This window comes from Vanessa tameamea, chromosome 11, assembly GCF_037043105.1.
Source record: "Vanessa tameamea isolate UH-Manoa-2023 chromosome 11, ilVanTame1 primary haplotype, whole genome shotgun sequence".
In the NCBI taxonomy this organism is placed as follows: Eukaryota; Metazoa; Arthropoda; class Insecta; order Lepidoptera; family Nymphalidae; genus Vanessa; species Vanessa tameamea.
In genome coordinates this window covers 1394062-1420453 of record NC_087319.1, presented here as the reverse complement: position 1 = coordinate 1420453, position 26392 = coordinate 1394062, and the positions used below count along the sequence as shown (strand labels likewise).

At 32.7% G+C, this 26392-nt stretch overlaps 1 protein-coding gene across 4 annotated transcripts; it reads left to right on the top strand.

Moving 5' to 3' along the window:
• The first annotated feature begins 1053 nt into the window (after nucleotides 1–1053).
• Nucleotides 1054–26392, top strand: LOC113400842 (uncharacterized). Of its 4 annotated transcripts, XM_026640512.2 has the most exons (11): nucleotides 1054–1215; nucleotides 6337–6398; nucleotides 22453–22540; nucleotides 22675–22779; nucleotides 22902–23041; nucleotides 23526–23930; nucleotides 24324–24638; nucleotides 24714–24810; nucleotides 25472–25596; nucleotides 25927–25998; nucleotides 26158–26392. In XM_026640512.2, exons 2-11 carry the CDS (start codon nucleotides 6342–6344, stop codon nucleotides 26281–26283), a joined length of 1530 nt encoding a protein of 509 aa, XP_026496297.2. In that variant the 5' UTR covers nucleotides 1054–1215; nucleotides 6337–6341; the 3' UTR covers nucleotides 26284–26392. The 4 variants fall into 4 exon arrangements, with proteins under 4 accessions (XP_026496297.2, XP_064072309.1, XP_064072308.1 ...); XM_064216239.1 differs by lacking the exon at nucleotides 1054–1215 and having other exon boundaries at nucleotides 6316–6398; nucleotides 23526–23765; XM_064216238.1 differs by lacking the exon at nucleotides 1054–1215 and having other exon boundaries at nucleotides 6316–6398.

The window sequence follows — 26392 nt, the reverse complement described above, 5'->3', positions numbered from 1 at the left end:
GAATACACAGTTGAATTATTTTATGTTTATAACAATATTTAACACATATCATCAGGAAATATCGATCTATCAGGTCAAATTATTAACAACCTCATTGTCGATTTAGTCCCTTATTTAGCTGTCATTTTTAATATATGTACTTCCATTATTTGTAATTCCATTATTTAAGTATGGTGATAAAAATCACCCAAACAACTACTGACCAACTTCAATTTGAAGAAGTGTATTAACAATATACTTATGATAATAAAATGTTTATACGAAAGAATATACAAAAATAATCGATAAAAGTTGATATATGTACGTACTATTAAATCAAGAAATAAAAACAAACTTGTAATCCCTGCTTTTCGCTTGCATGCGCTGGAAAATACCGGAACATATAATCAAGTTACCATTTAGGAAATTTAAATAGTGCCTGAATCTTAATATTGATTAAGAGAATACTTTTTGGAAAAAAAAACGGCTGCATTTAGACTCGGGTTCCATCACAGGACTGATTGAACAATCATTGTGAATACTAACATCATTATAAGTCTGGTTTTATTTGAAAAGAGCAACTATGCGAGATTCTCGCCGTTTTTTTACTTTTATTACCATTAGAGGCTGCTTTCCAAAACAATGATAGAGTTGAAATTAAGATGCTTTATTGTAAAGTTTACTTGAATAAAGTACATTCGATTTGATTTGAATACATTTTTCAGGGATAGAAAATAAAGGTCGCTTATAAAATACATTCTCATTAAAAATACTTTCTAACGCAAAATATCTGATAAAATAAAACGAGTTATGATCACAATGTAAAAACATATTTATTATGTCGTTAAATCATTGCCGCTTGTTTTATTTTCATTTCCCATTTAAAAAAAATAAAATTATGTCAAATGATATTCCAAAAAGGTTATATTTGTGCAATAAATTATTTATTTACCAACTATTACCTATAAGTAATTAGTTTTATAGTGTTGTTAATGTGAACCTTATGAGCTATTGTGTTGTAATTGTAGCATGTTTTACCGGTTACTGGTAGGCTGGTCATGCCACTAGGAGAATGGTATAGTCTCTTACCTTAGTTTGTAAATCAAAGCCTTCGTCTGCGCACGCGACTGTGCGTCAAGCGAAGTTATTTTATCACAATCGTTTTTTTTTTTTAATAATTTCGAACCGATCATAATAAATGTGTTGAAGATATAATTAGTGCTATATTGTATTCAGGTAAATTGTTTTTTTTTTTTTAATTTACTTACTGTCATGTGAATAAGTTCATTGACTTTACAATTTGTTAGATCTCAATTTATTGTAAGTATTTTAATGTTTTAGTGAGTGTGTTTGACGTGAAATAGTTTGAAATTTAAAAAAATTGAAATCGTTCATTTTCTTTGTTTTAGTTCATAATGCTGTTTAAGAATTTTTCCTTATAAATTATTATTATTATCTGAATTACGAAATATCCTTTGATCTTAATTACAAAGAACAATCGCGATAGAACTATTATTGTAAGACAATCTAGCAAAAACAATAGATTAATTTTGAATTCCAGTCAGGAGCTGTCAAAGGCTTGATCACAATGATATCTGATGTATAGTGAACAATTGAAATAATACTGCTATATTAATATATCTATACATATCTTATGAAAGACTCATACAAACAGTAATACGTCATAGAGCCAAAATATTAAACATTTGAATATTAGGGATCAAATAGTTCAATATTCATAATTTTTTTCTATTATATTATGTTTGTTATTTATAACTTAGTGGTAGGCCTTATAATATACTTAGTATTGTCGTGTACCGGTTTGAAGGGTGAATGAGCCAGTATAACTAGTGAAACAAGGGATAGAACATCGCAATTCTCAAGGTTGGTGGCGCATTGGTTACTTAAAATATGTATAAAATTTCATACAGCACCAATGTTTATGAGCAGAGGTGACTGATCTTTGCCATAAAAAATGTATTTCTTTTTTATAACTATTGTTACTTTCTTTTGATTTGCTTAAAATAGACGTCATTAGTATAAAATAGACGTCATTAGTATAAAATAGACGTCATTAGTATAAATTAGACGTCATTAGTATAAATTTATACTAAGTGATCCCTTTAAACACCCACCTTTTAATTAGGAACTTTCAATAATCCTTTCTTAGCGGATTTATTTATTTATTTTCGTATTCTATTTGACTTATATATTTTTATTTTCATCTTTATTTAATTATAAGACAATTATTATTAGTTAGGTATATGTTAATCCATTGTAAGGGTTAGAGTTTAATCCGTTGCTTGTTTTATAACGTTGCTCTAATACAGGTTGGATACATGCATCACAATTTTTGATGATTCAGATGTTTATCTTCAACGGAGATGTTGCTTTTTATAGTCTAGGTATGCATGTAAATGAGCCACCTGGTATGTGGGGACCACTGTCCATAGCTATTGGCCGTAATATTAAATATTCCTTGCAACAAAAATATGTCTCTTGTGTCTGTGTTACACTGGCTCACTCACCCTTCAAACCAGAAAACAACAATACTGTTTATTGTTGTTTGGCGTTGGTTTATATCAATAATGGGTGGTACTTACCAAGACAGACTTGCTGAAAGCCCTTTTACCAAGTAAACTTATTATGGTATAACTTTCCGGCTAATTAAATATATATATCTTTAATATTATTTGCTCTGTACAAATTCGAACCTGTAATAAGCTTAATATCAAAACAATTAAACTAATACGTATATGGGATACAGAATAATAAATAATAATAAATATTGGATAACATCACATACATTACTCTGATCACGATGTAAGTAGCTAAAGCACTTGTGTTATGGAAAATCAGAAGTAACGACGGTACCACAAACACCCAGACCCAAGACAACATAGAAAACTAATGAACTTTTTCTACATCGACTCGGCCGGGAATCGAACACCGGTGTACACAATACTCGACCACGGAGGTCGTCTATGATAATATTTTATTACTAATCTATATGTATATAATATAAATTGTTTACATTACAAGTAACGAGGGTCCGAAATTTAATTTTAATTCAGTCACTGAATCGTAACCACGATGGCGGCCTGTGTAATATCACCGAAATGCTGATTATTTTGATGGCATTGTCGCGATTAAACCAGTTTCGTTTCGTAAATATGCCGTCGTTTGTAATAACGCACACAGAATATAACAGCGGGAAATCCAATTTTGTAATTTTATAACATGTGTGCACGCATGTAGTTGTAATGCGTGATTATTGACTGACGATTGCGGGTTCAAATCTGGTTAGCGCTGAGTTTTTATTTACTTTTTTTTATAATAAATATTATACACACAATTATAACCACCAACCCGCATCAGAGCAGCGTAGTTGATTAATCTCCAAGCCTTCTCTTTAAAGATAGGCAGGCTTTATCTCAAGGACATTTACACGTTTACATATTACTAGCGTTCCGCCCCGGCTTCGCACGGGTGCAGTGCTGACACTAAATATACTACAGAATGTCTTACAACGTTCAAAGTTTTTTAGTCGTTAGATAATACAAACCGCTATGTCCCTGTCTATATTAAATGCACAATGTATTTAAGGTACGTATTTGGGTAAAGATTAAGCGATTGCTTCAGAAATAACCCATTATTTCTCGTAAAAAGTGGTTATTGTGGGTTATCCCTGAGAGATAGACATATACCATTGCGGACTTTTTTGACAAAAAATGTGTTTATTTACGATATCAAACCTCTAAAATTATCAGTGTTACTCTAGTAAATTGTCCATGTATTATACATATAAACCTTCCTCTTGAATCAATTTATCTATTAAAAAAAACCGCATCAAAATCCGCTGTGTAATTTTAAAGATCTAAGCATACAGAGGGACAGACAGCGGTAAGCGACTTTGTTTTATACTCCGTAATGAAGATAATGCATTTTCATTAATTATTCTATTTGTTGCTTGTATGCTAGTTCCTTGATAGTGATTCACAAGATTTATGTTTTGAATGTAAATTATTTAATATAAATTACAACTTTGACTGATTTTGTATCTCTTTACAAAACTCTGTATAAATCTTACTTATATTATAAATAAGATTATTGCACAGTCACGCTAGAATGCCTCAGCGAATTCGAATGAAATAACAGGTTAATACATACATTCGTGCTACAAACGAACATACATAGTTCACTTTTGTACCCGGAATATGTGCCTACAACCTCCCTCCCGTCCCTCTTTCATAATTGTATAGGACAAAACTGGAAAACGACTTACTTTTAACATTCATCTTCATTTCTCACATAATAATCTGACAAAGTATGATAGGGTAACTTAACTCGACGATGTGGCAGCTACATAATGTTTTCGTGTTGAATGAATCTATATCGTTCTAGCTAATTCATCCATCCTTGTATAAGCATATATGACGGAATTACATATGACAGCAAGCACCCGCATATACGGGACGCTCTATGAAACATGGAAATTTATGATTAGTAAAATAATTTAGAATTAAAGTTAACCAAACACTAATTTGGAGTACAATTAATTGAAACACACAATCAAATAAGTATGTTTAAAACAATGTTTCATAGGCATGACGGTGTGAAAGAGATGCCGTTATATGTCACGGCATACGTGTCAGTTTCACCCCCAAGACGCGCCAGTACAAACAAAATCAGTTTTTAAGTGTTAATTGTAATATTATCACTTTAGTCGAGCTAGTCTTACAAGTTATTATTGTAATAACGTAACAAATGTACTTTTCTTACTTACGACGAACACTCACTATAAACTATGACGTAAGTTTTTAGTGAAAGGTTGAGTGAGACGTGACGACACGACATTGAGGTAACCAACTCAAAAGATACGCTTACGGAGAGCATGCGCGTTTAATTTAAGATATTGGCACTCTTAGATAAATATTGTAAAAGAGCCGAAATGGCCTAGTGGTTAGAACGCGTGCATCTTAACCGATGATTGCGGGTTCAAACCCAGACACCGCTGAATTTTCATTAGCTTAATTTGTGTTTATAAATCAGCCAAAAGTGTATCCATCAATCCGCATTGGAGCACTGGTGGAATATGCTCCAAACCTTCTCCTCAAAGGAATAGCCCAGCAGTGGGAAATTTGTCTGTCAATGTGTAAAATTTGTAGATAAATATTATAATGTGAATGATATATATATACATATATTGTTTTTGTGCGTGTGTATATTGTGACCTACGTTTGGAGCCTAATTGAATGTACACATATTTAAATGTATCGGTTTGGTAAAAACCACTTTTATATTAAGTACCTATTAAACATCTTACTATATAATAAATAACGTTGTACTTGGTTTTATTACTTAAATGTAAAACGTTAAAATATTGCATCGTTCATGATTATACTTCTTAAGTATGAAACGGTACGGAAATTAAACAATACAAAGCTTTATTAATTAACAATTGTATTTAATTTATTTTTTTACTTTTCTTTAGACTGTCTGGCCATTGTTTCATCTGACGGTAAATGATTAACAGTACTCATAGAAATTTAAACGTAGGAAGAGTCTGTAAGGAATGTTATTAATTATTTATAACAACAATGCAATAGCAACCTTGAACGTATGTTATGTCCCTTGAAACTGTAGTTACACTGGCTTACTCACCATTCAAAGCGCTACCACCAAGTCTATTGTGCCATATTATAACATCATCATGTTATCATTATACCCTGTTCAAGTTAGCTTGATCTTTTTAACAGACGGGCTAGTGATGAGATACAGAAAATATAACATATATAACAGTCGATGGAACGATGGAATGCGTAATTCAAATAAGAATTCAATTATTTTTAACTTATTTTTCTAAAAAGAGTTATACTAGCTAAAGAGACCCCAACCAAAAGGACCCCCGTTCGTAATAATAACTTAACAATGATCTTTAATAAGGATTTTTGTTATCGATATTTGTAGCAGTTACTGCCTGTTATTCGCGTCCCTACGTCCGACCGATGTAACATTGTACAAGCGTCTATTAATTTCAATGTTTCTGTTTAAATTTTACTTTGAAGCAATAATATATAATAGAAAAAGTCTTAAATTTTTCGGATAACGCTTAAATATTTAAGAACTATTGTATTATATGTATTTTTTAAAATATTTTTACAATTTTTAAAATCATTAAATTAAGAAAATAATATGTTCGTCATTGCAAAGTTATGTCGATCAGAAAAAATTACATCTGTCAAAAAGATCAAGCTATCTTGTACAGGGTATAAAGTAATTACACTTCGAGAAGTTTCTTAAAAAAATCATAACATAAATATTAAGTTAAGTTTATCAAATCTTTTTCTTTTTCAGTCGAAATGGGAAGATCAATAACATTTATGCTGCTGGCGGTGTTCGTATCGTACGCAAACTCCGTAAGTATTTTATTGTTTAAATTCTCATATAATTTACATTATCTCGCCTGGAAGTATCTGCGTTTATTTTATCTTGTTTCCGAAGTATATGTATGTCTTGTAAACAACATTGAGAAAATACGGAATAAATGTCTACGAATATTGAACAACTTTATTAATCTATTAAAGTTATTAAGATTTTACACAAAAACAACTTAAGCCTTTGAATCTCGAGGAAATTAACACAATTTATTTTAATAAAAGGTGAAATTGAAGCCTCAGGCTCCTGAAAAAGTAGCATCGTTTATATAGAATTTAAGAAACAAAAGATTTCTTAACGATTGGAACAAAACTTTGACTCAATTTAATCGTTGCAAACGCAAAGCGCTTCATTTAAACTTTCATTATCAAGTTCTTTATGTAAAATACGTTCGCGAAGTATTCTTCTATGGTTCATATAATTAACTTCCTCAATGGCCTTTATCTTAAAAAATTTTTAGTTCTTCGGTTCAACCTCGAATCGGGCCCATATAAAGATTTGTGTTTTTGTGGCGATACTTTTTTAGAACAAGCTACTAATAATACTACGAAGAGCCATCGGTCATGCGCTCAAACTCTTTTCGTTCATGTTGGATTTACTCTGCCATCGGGTTATGAGAGAAGACCAGTATCATATTATAATATAACATAACATAAACATAATCAGCCTGTAAATTTCCCACTGCTGGGCGAAGGCCTCCTCTCCCGTTGAGGAGAAGGTATGGAGCATATTCCACCACGCTGCTCCAATGCGGGTTGGTGGAATACACATGTGGCAGAATTTCGTTGAAATTAGACACATGCAGGTTTCCTCACGATGTTTTCCTTCACCGCCGAGCACGAGATGAATTATAAACACAAATTAAGCACATGAATATTCAGTGGTGCCTGCCTGGGTTTGAACCCGAAATCATCGGTTAAGATGCACGCGTTCTAACCACTGGGCCATCTCGGCTCCATATTATAATATAAAATACCCATTTTAATTTTTGGCAGTGTTTATTTGACATTTAATAAGTTTTGATTTGATTTTAATTGGTGGTAAGGCTTTGTGCAAGCCTGTCTGGGTAGGTACCACCTACTCATCAGATATTCTATATCCGATGAACAATGATATCCGCTAAACGAGAGTACTTAGTATTGTTGTGTTCCGGTTTGAAGGGTGAGTAAGCCAGTGTATCTTAGTTCCCAAGGTTGTTGGCGCATTTTCGATGTAAGGAATGGTTAATATTACTTTCAGAGCCACTGTCTATGGCCGGTGGTGACCACTTACCATCAGGTGGCTTATATGCTCGACCAACCTATGCTATAAAAAATAATAATATGTATGATATGTTATAATTATTTTAATACTCCCTTGTATGTGTTTAATTTCTGGAAGGAATTTATGCAAGAATTTTAATATATTCTACAGGCAAACGAAGTACTTAGTATTGTGGTGTGAAATCTGAGTGAGTCTGTAACTACAGGTGCAATGGACATAATTCCCAATGTTGGTGGCACATTAGAGATATAGATTATTAAAAAAAAAAAAGGAGTGTTAAAAAAAAAAAAATGTTTATATGAAGCAATTCAGTATTACATAACAACTTAAAGTGGCAAGAAATTTCATAATTGTTCTCACATCATTAGCGACTTCATTTTCGCTCATTAGTTGAATAATTAAGTACGTACGTACTTTTTTGTTTTATTTCAAATATTTATCCGCCTCTCTGGTTTAGCTTATAAGGCTGTTGATTCCGAGATCTTGTATTCGATCCATCGACTAGGAATCATCCGAGTATGGCAGTTATAGTTCCTTGGGTTGGAATAATTCTCAGCAGTGACAGTTTCGAAGTTGCTAATGCCTATACACTCACGCCTGAACTGTTTGTGGTCGTGTGAGATTTACCGTCAGATTATGAGACTAAAAAAAGTCACATATAACACACATACATCGACGACCTCCGTGGTCGAGTAGTGTGTACACCGGTTTTCATGGGTACGCCACTCCGAGGTCCCGGGTTCGATCCCCGGCCGAGTCGATGTAGAAAAAGTTCATTAGTTTTCTATGTTGTCTTGGGTCTGGTTGTGGTACCGTCGTTACGTCTGATTTTCCACAACACAAGTGCTTTAGCTACTTACATTGGGATCAGAGTAATGTATGTGATGTTGTCCAATATTTATTTTATTTATACATCCTGGAGCGTGTGAAACATAACAGTCAAGCGACAAAAGTGAATACAAAAACAAGAGTACTAACTCTTTAATCATTAATTTTAGATCCGTATTATCAAAAGTGCGTCGTTTTTTATGACATAGGTAGGCAGACGAGAAAATGGGCCACCTGATGGTAAGTGCTCACTATTGCCCCTAGATAATGGCGCTGTACGAAATATTCCGAGCCGAGATGGCCCAGTGGTTAGAACGCGTGCATCTTAACCGATGATTTCGGGTTCAAACCCAGGCAGGCACCACTGAATTTACATGTGCTTAATTTGTTTATAATTCATCTCGTGCTCGGCGGTGAAGGAAAACACCGTGAGGAAACCTGCATGTGTCTAATTTCAACGAAATTCTGCCACATGTGTATTCCACCAACCCGCATCGGAGCAGCGTGGTGGAATATGCTCCATACCTTCTCCTCAACGGGAGAGGAGGCCTTAGCCCAGCAGTGGGAAATTTACAGGCTGATTATGTTTATTATGATTATGTACGAAATATTAACATTCCTTAAATCGCTAATGCGCCACCAACCTTGGGATTTATGATGTTATGTCCATTGCACCTGTAGATATACTGACTAACTCACCTTTAAAACTGAAACTCTATAATACCGAGTACTGTATAGCGGTAGAATTTCTGATGAGAGGGTGGTACCTAGCCAGATGGGCTTGCACAAAGTCCTACCGCCAAGTAAAAATCTTACTGGAAATTTGTATTCGTTCCATCAGCTTTTGTTTTATAATTTAAGGTGAAGGAATATGAATCTCATTCGTGCACTACAATAATATGGAGCACATAGCACTATCATGGACAGAACATTAACTACTCAGTAACCAAGTAATTAATATGACGTCATTAATCGTTTCCTATCACTTAAAATGTTAAGAATGTCTGCTGCCATCATTAACGCCATCAATTTAAAAACTACTCGACCAATTGCTCAACTTTGTACCATCAGTTCAGCGTTGACGTCTACCATTACTGAACTTTACCGTTAATTAGCAAACCTAAATTTGTACCACCTTCTCGGATAAATACTGCCGACTCGTAATTAATATTCAACACTTACGAGTTCCGTTCGGGATGTCACTTATTAAATATAAGTTTATTCCTCTCACGTGCTCGTAAATAAAACATATTTTGTAGAACACATTAATTGAATAATAATCAAATTATTCATGGATTTTATGAATGTTGATGGTAGTATAACAAACGCGGATCGCATGCATAATGCTAATTTTAAATGTAAACAACATTATATTAAAATATCCTTATGTACCGTGTTCGTAGCCTGAGTGTTATTTCGTGTTTTTTGAACTATCAATTAACATCACATGTGTTTGATTTCAATCGTTTTAAATAACCATTTGTATCGAACATAACTTACCCTAGAAAAATTATTAAATTCATAAAGATCCTTCCACTACCAACAATCAGAAGTACATCGATAAAGTTAAGTCCGCGCGGAGCAGCTAATGTTTAGATGTGAAAGATGGATAGAATTAGATTTTAGAAGCGATAAGGCATTAAATATTTAAGGAACGAGTAATGCTTATATTATTTATGTTCGATGGCGATATACTAAGCCAATGTGTATTATATGTAATATTACATATATCATTTTTTCGCACTTACGTAGATACATGTTAATATTCAAAATCATCATTCTCGAATTGTCAAGGTTTAAAAATTAGTCTTAGATTTGAATTACGCTGTTTAGTTTATAACATAATTAATAATATATTAAGAATATGCGTATCGAAATTGATGATTTCTTAACTTTCGCAAAATAGCAAAATTTCGAATATTTATAAAAAATTATAAATAATTATTATATATCTCGTTCAAAGCCTTTGATAAAGAAGACACACTATGTGAAAAATTATTAAGATCTAGGCCAAAAATCTCGAAATGTATGGCTTAAATATTCTGATTTCCGTAACGTTATCTATCGAGGAGTTCTATCCATGTTTTGGTAAAACTAGGTTTCTCATCAACGTGGAATACGTCCAGCTCATCCTAATAAATAACGTTGCTCGTTCAAATTGAAAGACTTACGTCCTGTTTATGTCCAGTCCAATTTAGCTTTCATCTGAATTTTCATTGGTTGTCTATCCCGTCATCAGCTTCTTTAGACCAATGACCATTCAGATAAAAGTGAAATTAGTTTAGCTGACTTTGATCAGCATTCCATAACGTAGAGCTTAACGATAAAATAAAAAGATTAATAACAATATAATTGTAAATTGTTTCTTCCTTAGTTCACGAAAGTTAGTTCTTATGTAATAAATTTTGTAGCTGTATAAATATTCAATCGCCTAGTGATGGGCAAAGCAAATAGTTTTGTCGCCCATTTAATTCAAATTATTTGCGCACGCGAAACCTGTTATTATATCATATTGAATATTTGAACTTTGTGTTTAGTTTATATACTAATTGTTTAAGTTTGTTATTTCTTAATTTACTCAGGCGATATTTCGACTATTTGTACTTTTGGGGGAACTGATTTTATTGACATAGGCTGTTTAATGAGCGGCGCTGAAGGAACACATCGTGAGGAAACCTGCGTGTGTAAAATTTCAATGAAATTCTACCACATGTGTACAACCAATAAGCATTGGAGTAGCATGGTGGAATATGATCCAAAACTTCTCCTCAAACGGAGAACCTTCGCTCAGCAGTGTGACATTTAAGGCTTACTGTACTCTAGGCTCTAATTTTATATTTAGTTTGGTGGCAATCATATTATGGAAACGATCATATTGGGGAAAACGTGTTCTAGAGTGGAGACCGCGTCTCGGCAAACGTAGTGTAGGACGTCCTCAGGCACGGTGGAGTGACGATTTGCGCAAGATGCGAGGATGCGAGTAGCCGAAAATAGATCGCAGTGGCGTGCAATTGGAGAGGCCTATGTCCAGCAGTGGACGAATATGGGCTGCTGATGATGATGATGATGATCCATATTATTAAATATGTTTTTATTACTATATATATAAACCAAGTCATGTTCAAAAATGTTTCATTACGAAATAAATGAAATTATTATTATTAATTACATCAGTTTACACTTAGCCATATAAGATTTTAAATTAACATGGTTATTTTTATTACTAACAGTATTTAAAACGGGATATTTACCATGTTTTTTATTTTTATTTGGTGGAGCTCGATATTTCGACATTATCTACGAATGTCTTGTTCTCAATTCTCAACAAGACAATTACCATGTTCTTGCAATCTATATCTCTCTCCCCTTTGAGGTAAAAACGATTCTAAATGCGGTTCAATCCTGTACGAACCTACTGGAACACAAAAGATATATTTATTGTACACCTAGTTTGCACGCAGGTTCGTGCTCGGTGACGAAAAACATCAAATATCTGTAATTGTCAGCTAATTGCCTTTTAAATACTTACTCGGTATAAATTCTTTAAAACTAACATTATATCGGAATTAAGTTTTAATTTAAAAACATTAAATATAACATTAACACCTACGAGTTGTCGCTGCCATCTATAGAATTATAATTCTGATTGCAACATCGCGTGTTCGAGTGCTATTAAAATCGCGAAAGACAATCGGGACATTGTTGTATTTTTAATTTCAACAGATTCTCTTTCGTCATCAAAATGAATTACTTAATATTACTTTCGTTGTTAATTTTATAAACTTTTTCGAAAAATAAAAAAAAAAAAACATTTGATGTTAATTGACGCTTGAAAACATAATGCATTGTGTTTTTGAAGTAAAATAAGTCACGAGAAAATTTAAATATACACTATAGACTCTTTTGGTGGTCGGGATTCGTGCATGTACACTAGGGTAGATACCATCTATAGCAAGGAATAGCAAATATATAAGCAATACTTCGTATTGACGTGTTTCAGTTTTAAGAACCCTTCATACTGAAACAAAAAAATGTGGCTCACTTCCCAGTGAGCCATTGTAACTACAAGTGATATAAGATAGCAGTTCCAAGTTTGGTGGTGTATTAGTTATTCGTTCAATAAAAGTAAAGTGTCGCCATTTTTGAGGAAAAGGTTTGAAGCAAAGCGAGTTGTTGGATACACATATGGAAGTATTTCATTGAAATTAGCCACATGCAGGTTTCCTCATAATGTGTTTCATCACCACCAATCACGAGATCAATTATAAACGCAATTTATGCACATAAAAATTCAGTGCTTTTCTACGTTTGAACTCGCAATCATCGGTTAAGATGCACGCGTTCTATCCACATTGCCATCTCGGTTCTTAGACATATACATAATACGTTTAGTTATATATATAGCTTAAAAATGCATTGTCATCGATACTGAACGAATATAAAAGATATTTAACTCCGTAGTATAATAGGAAGAGTTTTTAATATCTTGAAAGGTTTCAGAGAAACAAAGAATTACTAAAGCATTCGATAAAATTTAAAAATCGTAGCTCAGGTTCTTTTACTAAAAAAATCTTAATATTTTCCATGTGTATTACGTAACACAAAGTAATTATATCGCGTAATTAAGATGACTGTGGGTCATGGAAACGTATAATCTTACGCATATGGTTAGATCACAATAAGTATTTATGATAATCGTAATACTTGTTTTACTAAAAAAAATGTACGTAACATACTGCTGATGTAGTGTCTCGTCATATTGGAGACTATGCATATACATATATATATATATATAGATATATGATATTCTACAAGTGTGTGAACAAACATAAGAATACTCTCTATTCATTTACTACTATAATTCATTGAATGATATGATTGGAAAGAGTTCAGACATGGTACTATAAGAAATATTAACCATTCCTGATATAACCAAGGCGACACCAACCTTCAATAGCTTAGGTTAGGGATAAGATGCTATGTACTTTGTACCTGTGGTTACATTGACTCACTTGCACTTTAAATCAGCATACAACCGTACTAAGTTTTGAACCTCAACTACCTAACAGCGTTCAGCAATCTTACAGCTTAACGGAAAAATTTCCGCTATCTTTTTTCGAGCAACAACAGCTACATGACAATGACATGATTCAGGATTTGAACCCGAGAACTCAGAATCTCCGGCCATATAAATTAACAACTAGACCAACTAGTTAGACGACGATGTACGTAATATACGGAACGCGTTAATAACCTGATTAGAAATCAATACACGTTAAGGATAAAACGACCAAGACCGAGAAGTCAGGTCTTGAACTAGTTCGTATTTAATTTTATTACCACTAGAATTGTAGTGATAATATCACGTCAGCTTAAATATAAGTTTCGTGTTTAATAAATGCAAGGTTAACACAGACTAAGAATAAATTATAAACTGTGTCTAAATGGCTAATTACAAGGAACTGTTTTACATACTCAATACCGGTAGACAAAAAATTATATGTTATTTTTATGTAGAGATTTGCATGTTAATATTGCTATAGTTTCAATAAAATATACTGATCTAATGAGTTGTTGTTGGATATAGTTGTTGTTTTATGGTTTTCCAGCATTGTTGTTTGGTGGGGGGGGGGTTGACCCTGCTGGTGGTAGACAAATATTAAAAATCACACAATATTTTATTTTAGTTTAATTATATTAATGATTGCTTATAAATTTTAATTGGAGTAATAAGTATCAAGTTCACTTTAAGATTTGTCACGGAATAACTCACAATCTTTTGGGTGGGAGGGAGGCGGTTCGAGTTCCTTAGGCCGCCTAAAGCCCTTTAATCCGCCTCGAGATGTAATTATATTGCATAGTTATTTATAACAGCTTTGTCACACTGGTTATAGTGCTCCGATTTTGAGGAGATGGGTTCGTTCATCTTTCACCACGCTCCAATGTAAGCTGGTGAACACACAAGTGGCAACAATGCACAAGATGAACTTTAAATATGAGAACTCAGTGATGTTTACCCGGTATTGAACCCACAATCTTCGGTTAAAACGCTTTTGTTTTAGCCACTGTGTAATCTTGGCTTTTAAATATATACAGCAAGTGTTTCTTGAAGTGATTTGTATTCATAACTAATAAGGTATATAAAAGTATTGCGACTTAAGTCGCTTGTGTGTAGGATAGGCAGGATACGACGATTTCGTTTTTATTTACTTCCTACAAACGTTTTGAATCATTTATTTTTTTAGGAAACGAACAATTACCCATACTCAATATTATTACCTTATATTTATTTTCTATCATCTTCCTACTTTGCTCCAGTAATTGTTTATTTATTTATTCATAGGTAAACAAACAGAGTACCATCAGAACATACATTAAAATTACGGACTTACACGATTTTGAGCTAGATTACATTCCTATGCATGTGTACACGGCAATTGTAAACACAAATAAAAGAAATATTTATAAATAAGTTATTTAAAGATAAACTAAAGCACTGTATAATATGCTAAGTCTATGAATAATTTTGATTTCCTTTAATGAACAGAAAGGAAGGAAAAATATAGAGAAAATGATGCTGTGTTGATATAACCCATCGCGGCCTCTTTTGTGGTGCGTACAATGAACTGATCTTGGCTTAAGCGAAGGAAGAGACTGGTTCAAAGGTGATCCCCCTTGATATCAATCCGTTGGTGTTGTAAGAGGCTAAGGGTATATTTGTTAAGCGCATCCTATTGAACAATCAAAGCAAAAATATTGAAGTGGCGTTTCAAAAGTATTGAAAGTATCCTTAAATACTTGAGCAGGACATTTGATGGCTGGCTGTAAAACTCTAGCTTATCTCTTCACCATACAGCTTACATAAAGATCCAATCCCAAATAAGCTGTTCAAAGGTAACCTGTTGATGACCACTGCGTTTTACTTGTAGACTTTTAGGTGAGCACCTGTTACAACAACATAATTTATGATGTATATGAAATTAATATTATTGTATTCGTTTCCTCTGCATTCAACGTCCTTGTAGTTTTTTTTTTAATTTACGTTTTTTAACTTTACGTCATCATTATCATTACAAAATATATTTTTTTATCAACTCTTAATATAAATTAATAATATAAATATATATTAATGTCATTATGAATGAGGTAGATAAATATTGAGTTATTTTTTTATGTTAGAAATTTCGACGGCGTTTAAAGCAACGTATCTTAAAGCAAGAAAGCGAGTTGAAGGTGTGAATGACGAATGAATGTACGATGTATGATGAATTTTATTAATTTTAATTTAATATTTAGTTATAAGAGCTTCTTATGTCATTATTACTTTTCATAGAATTTTTTTTAGATTAATTATCTTCGTTGATTTCAGCAAACATTTAAGAGTTACGTCTGAAATGTCTGTTTATACGTGAAGATATAACGTAACTACACTACATTACAATACAATACATTGCAACTGTATTTAAGCGTAGTATACTACGTCATCATACCTGTACTTACGTCATAAATCTGTTAATCTCGGATTTATTAATATTATAAATATTTAAATTTATTTATATTATAATATTGAATTGAACACATGCGTATAGTTGAATAGACGTCAGAATAAGCATTCTTATAAATAAAAGACTGTATATTTCTATTATCAAACATCGTTGATTTTATAAATAAAAATCGCTAGGTTGGCGCCGTCCAATGGGACCTCCGTGGTCGAGTAGTGTCTACACCGGTTTTCATGGGTACGCCACTCCGAGGTCCCAGGTTCGATTCCCGGCCGAGTCGCTGTAGAAAAAGTTCATTAGTTTCCTATGTTGTCTTGGGTCTGGGTGTTTGTAGTACCGTCGTTACTTCTGATTTTCCATAACACAAGTGCTTTAGCTACTTACATTGGGATCAGAGTAATGTATGTGATGTTGTCCAATATTTATTTATTTATTTATTTAATGGGCCGCCAGATGGTGACTACCGACCGTATATATTGGCACTGTAATAAATAAGCTGGTAACTAAGATGTTATATCCCTTGTGCCTGGAGTAAAACTGGCTCTCTCACCCATCAAGGCGGAACACAACAAGACTATATTATTAATTAACCATTGCTGTTTCGCATTAGAATATGTAATGTGTGAATACCTACTCAGACGGGATTATACAAAATTTTACCACCTAGATTTACTATTTGTTTAAATACTTTATGTTTATTCCTTTATCGGAATTGTATGTATTTCTTTTTTAATTGTAATTTGAAGGTAATTTACCGCCGGTAATCCTTTCTATTATCTCTTCATCGTGTTTTTAATTTTTTATCGTGTGAATGTAAACACTACCTAACTATCTAACTGTATTATTGAGTGGAATTTACGTATTTATCTTTCATTTGTCTTATTCATAATATTAAATCTGCTTTACGAATAGATCGATTGCGACACTGAGTATTTCCTATCGACTATATCACGGTGAGTGCTCCGAGGAATTATTCTCTCTAATTTCTGTTTCCCCTTTCAATCACAAGGCTACGCGTGCTGACTCTCGACATCACCGCCTAACTGCGACATAAATTCCACCGACCACGCATAAATTTGGCAATTGTTTCTTTAATTCTCTACCAGCACACGTGTTACACTCATATAACCTGGGTTCCTTTAAAAGAGCCGTGAAGAGGAATCTTGCGGGCCCGCATGACGAAGGCGGATAGTGCAGTTCATTTTACCTGTACTAGCCGGCTTCGTTTCATTTACCTACCCGGATAATATATATTAGAAAAAAATTATTAAACGAGTGCTAAATTGCTTTTGTTTGCATGGTAGATTGACCCCGACCTTTTACATCACTGTCTTTGTTCGAATTTACACAATATTAAGTACAAGTAATCACGCTATACAATTATTACCGATGAACAAATCCTCCGACTATTGAATATCCTATTGCATAGGGATGTGTTGAAATTTGTAGTTTTGCGGTTGAAACGCGCAAATAATATTTCGTTAAATATGTTACAAAAATAACGATTTATAGTAACGTTAATAATTTCTCTATCTATATATTTTCATTACAAATTAATACATAAGTTATATGTTACGGCGTAAAGTCAATATTTTTAGCCGAATCGGACACAAATAAAAGTAATGACTTTTATTCAAAATAATATTAAAAAAAATGGTGGCATTACTTTCAATAGTTGCCAACATTATTTTTGCAATCGTTGCAAATGTCTGACAAAGTCAAGATAAACGTATGACAATTATATTACTTTATTTTTGCATGTATTTAATCCTATCGAATAGTGTGCGAATCATAATTTAAATAAATTACAGTATTATCACCGGCAAAGCATTTGATTTTTGGGTATCTATTGATTACGGAAAACCCGGATTTAGAAATAATAGTTTTAATGATAAAGCGCAATTCTACAGCATTTTCACATTTATTGATTCCATTGTATAAAACATATATTATGATGTTCAATTTGCACAATTAGAGATCAACAATAGAGCGTGAATTACGATTTCTTTTTATACCCATAAATAGAAAACCACCACGCCGCGCCGGTTCGCATTCGACGTTCGCAATAATTACGAGTTAAGTTTATACAAAATAAAAGAAATCATAGCATACTTTACTCGATAAAATTTCAAAATCAATTAAAAAACGATTACCTATTATTAATAAATGTTGAGTATTTTCCGAGTGAGTAATGTCAGTTTGACGTAATTATAATATAGATAAGCAACGCGTTACTCGTAATAAAATAACGAACTTATTTATTTATTTATTTTCTACTTAAATGTAAAGTATTATATATTCAAACGATTGACAAATTATTGGCTCTATTATTTAATTAAAATAATACTGTTATTATAATTAAAAATATTAGAATACATTGAAAATATAGTACTTGTGTAAATTAAGATATTAGATTTAATTAAGTCAAAATATTTTGGTCATATTTTAAATCAACAGTGTTTTAAGAAATCACTCTTTTAAGCAGGTGTGTCAATAAATCAAACCGAATCGAATCTAATAAATTAAAATAAACAACAAATATATTTGTTTCACGCACACAATGACATCATGTAAACACAAGTTTCATTTACTCATACTAATGCACGTCGATAAAAAATTAACGTTAAGACGTAACAGCCCGAAGTCTAGAAGCTTATTTCATTTTTTTTTTCGTATTTAATAGGTAGGCGGACAGCAAATGGGCCGCCTGATGTTAAGTGGACACCACCGCCTATAGACATTGGCCCTGTTAGAAATATGGACCATACGTTACTTCATAAATGCATCACTTACCTTGGGAACTAAGATGTTATGTATACCAAGTATTGTTGCTTGGCGGCAGAATATCTGATGAGTGGGTGGTACCTACCCAGACGGGTTTACATATAGCCCTACCACCGAGAAAGTTGGAAGTGTATACATTTGTATACACGCACTATAATACGTTCTGCGTAGTTATCTAGTCTCCCTCGAGTTTACCGTGACCAAAATCGATCAGGACATAATAATCATATCGTATCAAATGAATAGTTATTATTGCTCTTCAATAAGTATTAATTAAGTTTCGTCATTTGTAACAGCTCTCTTAAAAGTAATTTCGTAAATTAATGAAAATTAATACAGACTTTATAATAAACATGAATGAAGACTATGTAGAAGAGTTTGTTTTTTTTTTAAAGTTTTTTATTTACAATAGTGCTGTCAAAACTAAAAGAGAACATCTGATGATTTTTGCAATATTGAATTGCAAATATTGAATTCGGGAAAAAAGGCGTATCTACTATTATTTTTTACTTTTGCCAACGAGTTTTCATTCCCAAAATAAATATAGTCTAAAAGGACGCAACTGCTATATTTTTCTCGAAATGACATTTTAAAAATGCACTTTGATGTAAAACAAAAGTGGCGTCCTGTATATACCATTGTTGGGGTATATACGGGTTAGGGGTAGGAAAGGGGTAGGCCTCCTTTCCTTTTTGAGGTGAAGGTTAAGAGCATATTCCACCAATCTGTGCTAATAATGGTTGGATACACATGTGGCAGAATTTCATTGAAATTGGCACATGTAGGTCTCCTCCTCACTCCTTCAACACCGTAGGTGACAAAAATTACAAACACAAATTGAGCACATGAAAATTGGTGCTTGCCTAGATGTAAGCATTCTAACCATTGGCTATATATTTGATGTGATACTAAATAAAAAAAACAACTTATCTGCAATCATAGAAAGAATTTTCAAAACATTCCTCTAGATATTAATATATAACTATTTTCCTAAGACGATGATGCGTTTAATATTTCTAGATGAAAACGCAAATTATTTCATGTAACAATATTAATTTTATGAACGAGTTAATTTCTAATAACGCACTTAACAGACCAGCCTCATTCTCTTACGATGATGTGATTCTGAATTTATATTTACGTCTTCTATAATTATGGAACCGTGCAATACTCGTAGAGCATATAAGAAACAGAAAATCACCGAATTGGAACGACTCTTGCTCCCAAGAGATTTTATTATTTCTACAAGTATAAGACAAGAAAGTCGGTTATAATTACCAAATTAAATAATTAGAGCCTTCAGTGCTAATGCCCATGCGGCTACGCAAGGATTATTATTATAGGATATTGATCTTTGCTTATATAGCTTCGCTTGCGTTTTAGGGATTGGTCGTAAGGTGTTAGGTAAAATAGTCTATCTCCTTCCTTGGAAGGAATGCTTGCTTCACACCAAGTTTAATTACATTCGGTACAGAGGTTTTGACGTGAAAGAGCAACTGATAGACAGACAAAGTTGCTTTCGTATTTATAATACCTATTAGTATAATAAGCAACCTGTAAATTTCCCACTGCTGGGCTGAGGCCTCCTCTCCCTTTGAGGAGAAGGTTTGGAGCATATTCCACCACGCTGCTCCAATGCGGGTTGGTGAAATACACATGTGGCATAATTTCGTTGAAATTAGACACATGCAGGTTTCGTCACGATGTTTTCCTTCACCGCCGAGCACGAGATGAATTATAAACACAAATTAAGCACACGAAAATTCAGTGGTGCCTGTCTGGGTTTGAACCCGAAATCATCGGTTAAGATTCACGCTTTCTAACCACTGGGCCATCTCGGCTCACCTGTTAGTATAGATTATTGTAATTTGGTTACATATAAAGATATCCTGGTTTAAAAGAGTGATTTCTTTAAATGATGATGACGTTGATTTAATATATGACCATAGTTTTGAGCTAAGTGAATGTAATATTTTATTTTAGAAAAAATTCTATATTGCTTAAGTTTGCTCATAAACGGAAATACCATTTTTGTTAAAAATACTTGTTGGTAGGGCTTTGTGCATGCCAATGCCATGTCTGGGTAAGTACCACCCACTCATCAGATATTCTACCGCCAAACAACAGTACTCAGTATTGTTGTGTTCCGGTTTGAAGGGTGAGTGAGCCAGTGTAACTACAGACATCTTGGTACCTAAGGTTGGTGGCACGTTGACGATGTAAGTTATGGTTAATATTTGTTACAACACCATTGTCTATGGGCGATGGTGACCACTTGCCATCAGGTGGCCCATTTGCTCTTCCTTCTACCGATATCATAAAAAAAGACAACAAAATCCGATATACAAAACTATTCATAATATTTGAGTTTATCCATCGTAAGATTGTTTTTTTTAGTCAAAGTCAAAGTCAAAAATCTTTATTCAATATAGAAGTGTTTACACTTGCTTATTGATAGTCAAAAATCTACCACCGGTTCGGAATTTTAAGTAGTTCGGAAGTAAAAGTTAGTTTCCGAGTTTCCATTCCTTGCGGCTCTTTTCCTTACGCCGCATAAAGACTCATTAGAACATTAAAAACAATCTAATTTCAGAATTCGTGTCTTTGAATTTTCATTATTTATAATTGTAAGTAGCTTCAACTGGAGCATAAGCAGTAACATTAAGAATATGATTTCATTTTTGTCATTCTGCTAAAAAAATAAAGTTCACTGATATTTGCCCTTTCAACACCAAAACCATCGTATTATCTAAAATCACAAAACATGTTTTTAATCACCTTTAATCATACTTGTAATTAACGCATTTTGTACTTGTTGAATATCATATAGTGATCAATTTAATACTAATAATTTTATGAAATGTTTATTTAATGACACGACATAAAAGCAATACTGACGGATTAATTTATTTCGCATCGTAATTTATGGAAAATTCCAACGTAACTTAACGATATAAATAGTTGAATTGAACGTGAATAAAGTGAGTTTTTATAATATAATAAGCAATAATTATAAAATAAATAATATTTTGTTAGCTTTGATAATGAAATACAACATGATTGTTGGAATAAATTCATCTTATGTAATCCTATTAATAATATAGAGATATATGTTTTGTCTGATTGGGACAACCAGTAATCCTTCTGATTTTTCTGTTTATTATAGGTATTTTGTTTGATGTTCAATTGTGAGATTAATATAATTATATGTTATTAATATTTGTTTGTATTTCCTGGATAATATGTTGATACAAAAAATTTCGAATGTAATCAACTAGTTCATGGTTAGTTTTTTTTGGGAGTTTTTTTTGTAGCATGATTTTCTGTCTCGTCGTAACGTATGTGTATGTGTATGAATATTTCTCGGATATATTGAGGTTGCCGTGATAAAAACAACTAGAAAATTTATTTTTGTGATTCTTATTATATAATTTTAAATATAATCGTTCAAAACGAAATGATTTGAGGAAGAACAAATATTGGTGTTTTAGGGGTTTTATGAAAACGGGTTGAATGACTCTTGTTTACTAATTTCGAGCGTCTGTCGCCCTGGCTTTTAATTAAAAATTAAGTCTTTTTAAAAACTATACAATATTTATGTACGCTATCCCAAGGTCACTGCTAATAGTTTTATTGAACATGTCTCCTTTTGTTTCAGGCACCACAATTCATAACATTCAAGGAAGGAAAGTTAGGAGTCAATTTTGGTGGTTATCATGCTGGTGTTGGCCTCGGTGGCTTATTAGGTAAGTTGAAAATCAATGCTAATTATTATTTCTGATACAACAAGCTCCATAAACTTATTTTTTTTTTCATCATATTGTATGAATCTTGTAATCCAATAAATACTAGATGCGATTATTTATATTTGAAACAATAGGTGGTGGTGCTGCCGGTGGACTGTACGCTGAGGCTGGTACCCCTCACGGTCAATCTGCAAGAGCTGGTCTTGGTGGAGTAGCAAGTGAAAATGGAGGAACATCAGGTACAAATATAAAATATATTCGTAATAATATAATTTAAGTGTAAATTGTGCAAACTAAGAGGTAAACAAAACATTATTACGTAAAGTTTTGGGTTAGTTGTAAAGTTAGGATTTGTGTTTAGGTGGCTTGTATGCGGGGGCAACTGCTGGTGGAAATATCAAGGCATCAGCCGGCCTCGCTGGAGGAGTCAACTCTGAAAATGCAGCAGGAGCAGGATATGCTTCAGCTCAAGCTGGCAATCATTATGCAGCTTCAGGAATGGTAGGTGACAATCTGAGTGAGATCCGAAAAAGACGAAAGGAAGAAAAACAAAAGAGAAAAGAAATGGAAAAAGCTAAACGACAACACAAGAGGAAACCTGAATAGATTTTGTTTCTCTTTCAAATGGTTGAGATTCTCTTAGTATATATTCATTTAGTTATTCATGTCAAATCTTATAAAAGGAATACTCATACTTATCAAATAAATACATTTCTTAAAATATTTGTGCTCATTATTTCTGGTTTTGTATGTCAGCAGATTGAATCTCCCGATTTTATCAGCTAGTCAAGGTAAAATAATCTAATATATGCAACTTTGTGCATGTAGATATAATACGAGCTATGTTAAGCATCACACGTTTGATTTGCATGTGAATGTTCAATTTTGCGCTTGTAGGTTTCACTGTAGATATCACTTCTGTAATGCTTTTATGTTTCTTTAACTGTATTTATGGTCATTCAAATTTATATTCTCTCTGTTGCAGGCAGGTGAATCTTCAGCAGGAGGAACATCAGAAATTTTATTTTCCGGCACTCAGGATGTTGTTCCATTACATCCCGTTCAAGTGAAACCAGTACACAAAAAAATTCATACAGAGTTTAACTTTGATTCTCTCAATGAAGTACAACCTCTGCCAAAAGCACCTGAAGTGCACACAGAAGTTAAGACTGAAATCGAAAAAAAAGTTATACATGAAAACGTACAACCAGTCATCGTTAAAGAAGTGAGTAATGTATGGAATCCGGTTAGTGGAACGAGCCAAGGGATCAACTTAATAGATGATTTCCAAGTTTTTATAAATTCCATTTTTAATGTGGCGTTTACAGCAGGTATTAATCAGCAGTCACGGCTAGTGCCGCAACTTTTTATTGATTATCCTTTATCTCAGGTTTGTTCTCTACCAATAAAAGTGCACTAAAGGCTTCAAGGCAGCTTGCAACATAATTAACGTAAATAACATTCACGTTTAAGCCCATTTTAAAGACAGATTTTTTAAACAGAACTTGTTAAATCCATTCTAGAAAATGGTTGATAATAGACATACACCACGTGCTAACATTTGTTATACACATTCCCTGAAATCTATGTATTTCCTTAAGTAAAACGATTACTAAAAGACCTACGCTGTGAACAATCGTCAAAAGCGGAAACAGCTAGAGGTTTCAGCTTAATCCGTGCACGTAATACTATATATATTTTTCAATATTGATAAAATTATGTCCAAAGCTATCAGTCTAAAAATATTGGATTTTATAATGATGTTTTATACTAATATTTACAGGTTTATGTCGAACCCAAAACAAAAGTCGTTGAAAAAGAAATAGTACATACGCATTATAAGCCCCGTCGGCATCATTTCCGCAAAACGGCTTTCCTTGGCGGATATATTGGAGGTCAGGGAGATATTGTCGGACCGACTGTATATAAAAATGTAGAGCCACAGATTCAAAAAAGAATAGATGTCGAAGCTGAATCATCTGGTAATGCTGGTGCCGCGGTAGAAGGAGGTTTTAATGGTGGAGCAGGAGGCAGCCACGTATATACAAAACAAGTTACTTTTCAAAGAAATCCTAATTTCTTTGCAGACATATTTAATGTGAGTAATTCAGTTCTTTAATGTCTAAAGTTATTATGTAGTAAGCATAAAGGTAATTATTTTTTCTGATTTCAGATTCCTATATCAACACTAAAGGCTGTTGGTAATTTTCTAGGAAACACGGCGGCTAACACTAATATTTCTGTGCAAAAGAGTGCAACAGTTCAAGCAGGTGGCTATTTTTAAAATTGAGCAATGTAAAAAAGTATTTACATATGTTTAAAAATGTAATAAATTGGGTATTATTGGTTTTATTTAATTTTAATAGTCGGCTATCTTTTGAAGTTTAATAAATATGTTATAATTTTATAGAGAAATAAACAGAAAACGAAACCCTTGTTATATTAACCATAAAATCCTTTTGAAGAAAGTAATTCTTTAACAAAAATACAGACAATCTGTTTTATTACAAAATAGGAGTGAAACAAGGGAAGAAACATTTTCATTTAAATTTCCGAGGTCGCTTTAAGTCGCAGAAAGGTTAAGGAAAAAATATTTTTATTCCCTTTTTACGGCCCGATACCGACCTACGGTTAACTAACCGCTACGGATTATCTTGGCGCCTTCTCTTCTCCCCTTAATTCTAATGATGTTTTTATTATTTCATGGCATTTTTATTTCTTTTTATACTTTATGAATATTTCAAGTCTAACAAAGTCCTTTATTAATTTGTTGCTTGTTTAGGAACAAATTAACTTTCAAACATAAACAATTAACCCATTTCGACCAATAATAATGTTTACTTTATGTTTCTTTTTTAAGTTCAAAAATTCATCGCTTAAATACATTGTTAGGTATAAAATGTCTAATAAAAACTTTCTGTAAATTTCCAGAGTCAGACACGAAATCACTTTCAAACGATCCACCACTGTCATCATCATCATCATCTTCTTCCTCATCAGCTCATGTCTCTGTTGAAACACCGAGTGCCTCAAAATTCTTTGACGATATTTTAGCTGTAAGTTCACAACTAACAATACTTCACTTACTAATAATTACTGTTCTTCTTAACTATTAATATTAATTTCAAATTTTACATGCCACTTTTTTTATAAAGAACATCTGAACAAGGTAATATTTAATTTATTTATATTCAATATCAATAATAATATTAATTTGGATTTTTATTATATAAATATTTTTGCAATAGGAAGATTAAATGAGTTAATCGAAGTAAGTACTTTGATATAAAAATATATTTATTAATTGTATCCTTCATATCGGCCACATGACGCCGACAATTTATTTAACAATATGTATCAGTACTTGTAAAAAATGTATTTTTTAGATACCCATCAACACCCTCGGTGCTGTTAATAAATTTCTAGAGAATAATGTTGCGAACAGGAAAACTGTTCAGGTGAGTTCAGATATTTTTTTCTTTTTTTTTCTTGATATTATACCGAAATTTAAATAAATTTTATTAAGTTCTTTTTTAAACAGTAAAGTTTATATCATTGTCAGTATCATAATATTATAATATAATATGTCTATACTCTAGAAATTATGAATTTTCTAGGTAGCTGAGGATGGATCAGTCGAACCGGCAAGGTCTAGGCGTGGACCTCATGCAAGAAGGCGAGCTAATAAACAAGTAATTGTTATTCAAGATGAGACTCCAGAGGAATCTGAAGCAGTTAATTAAGGCACATTTGACGTAAAATTTTAAATGTACATGATTAATAATATCCCCTATTTAAGTGCAATATAAGTATTTCTTTTTTACGATATATTAAAACAATATTTACTGAAAA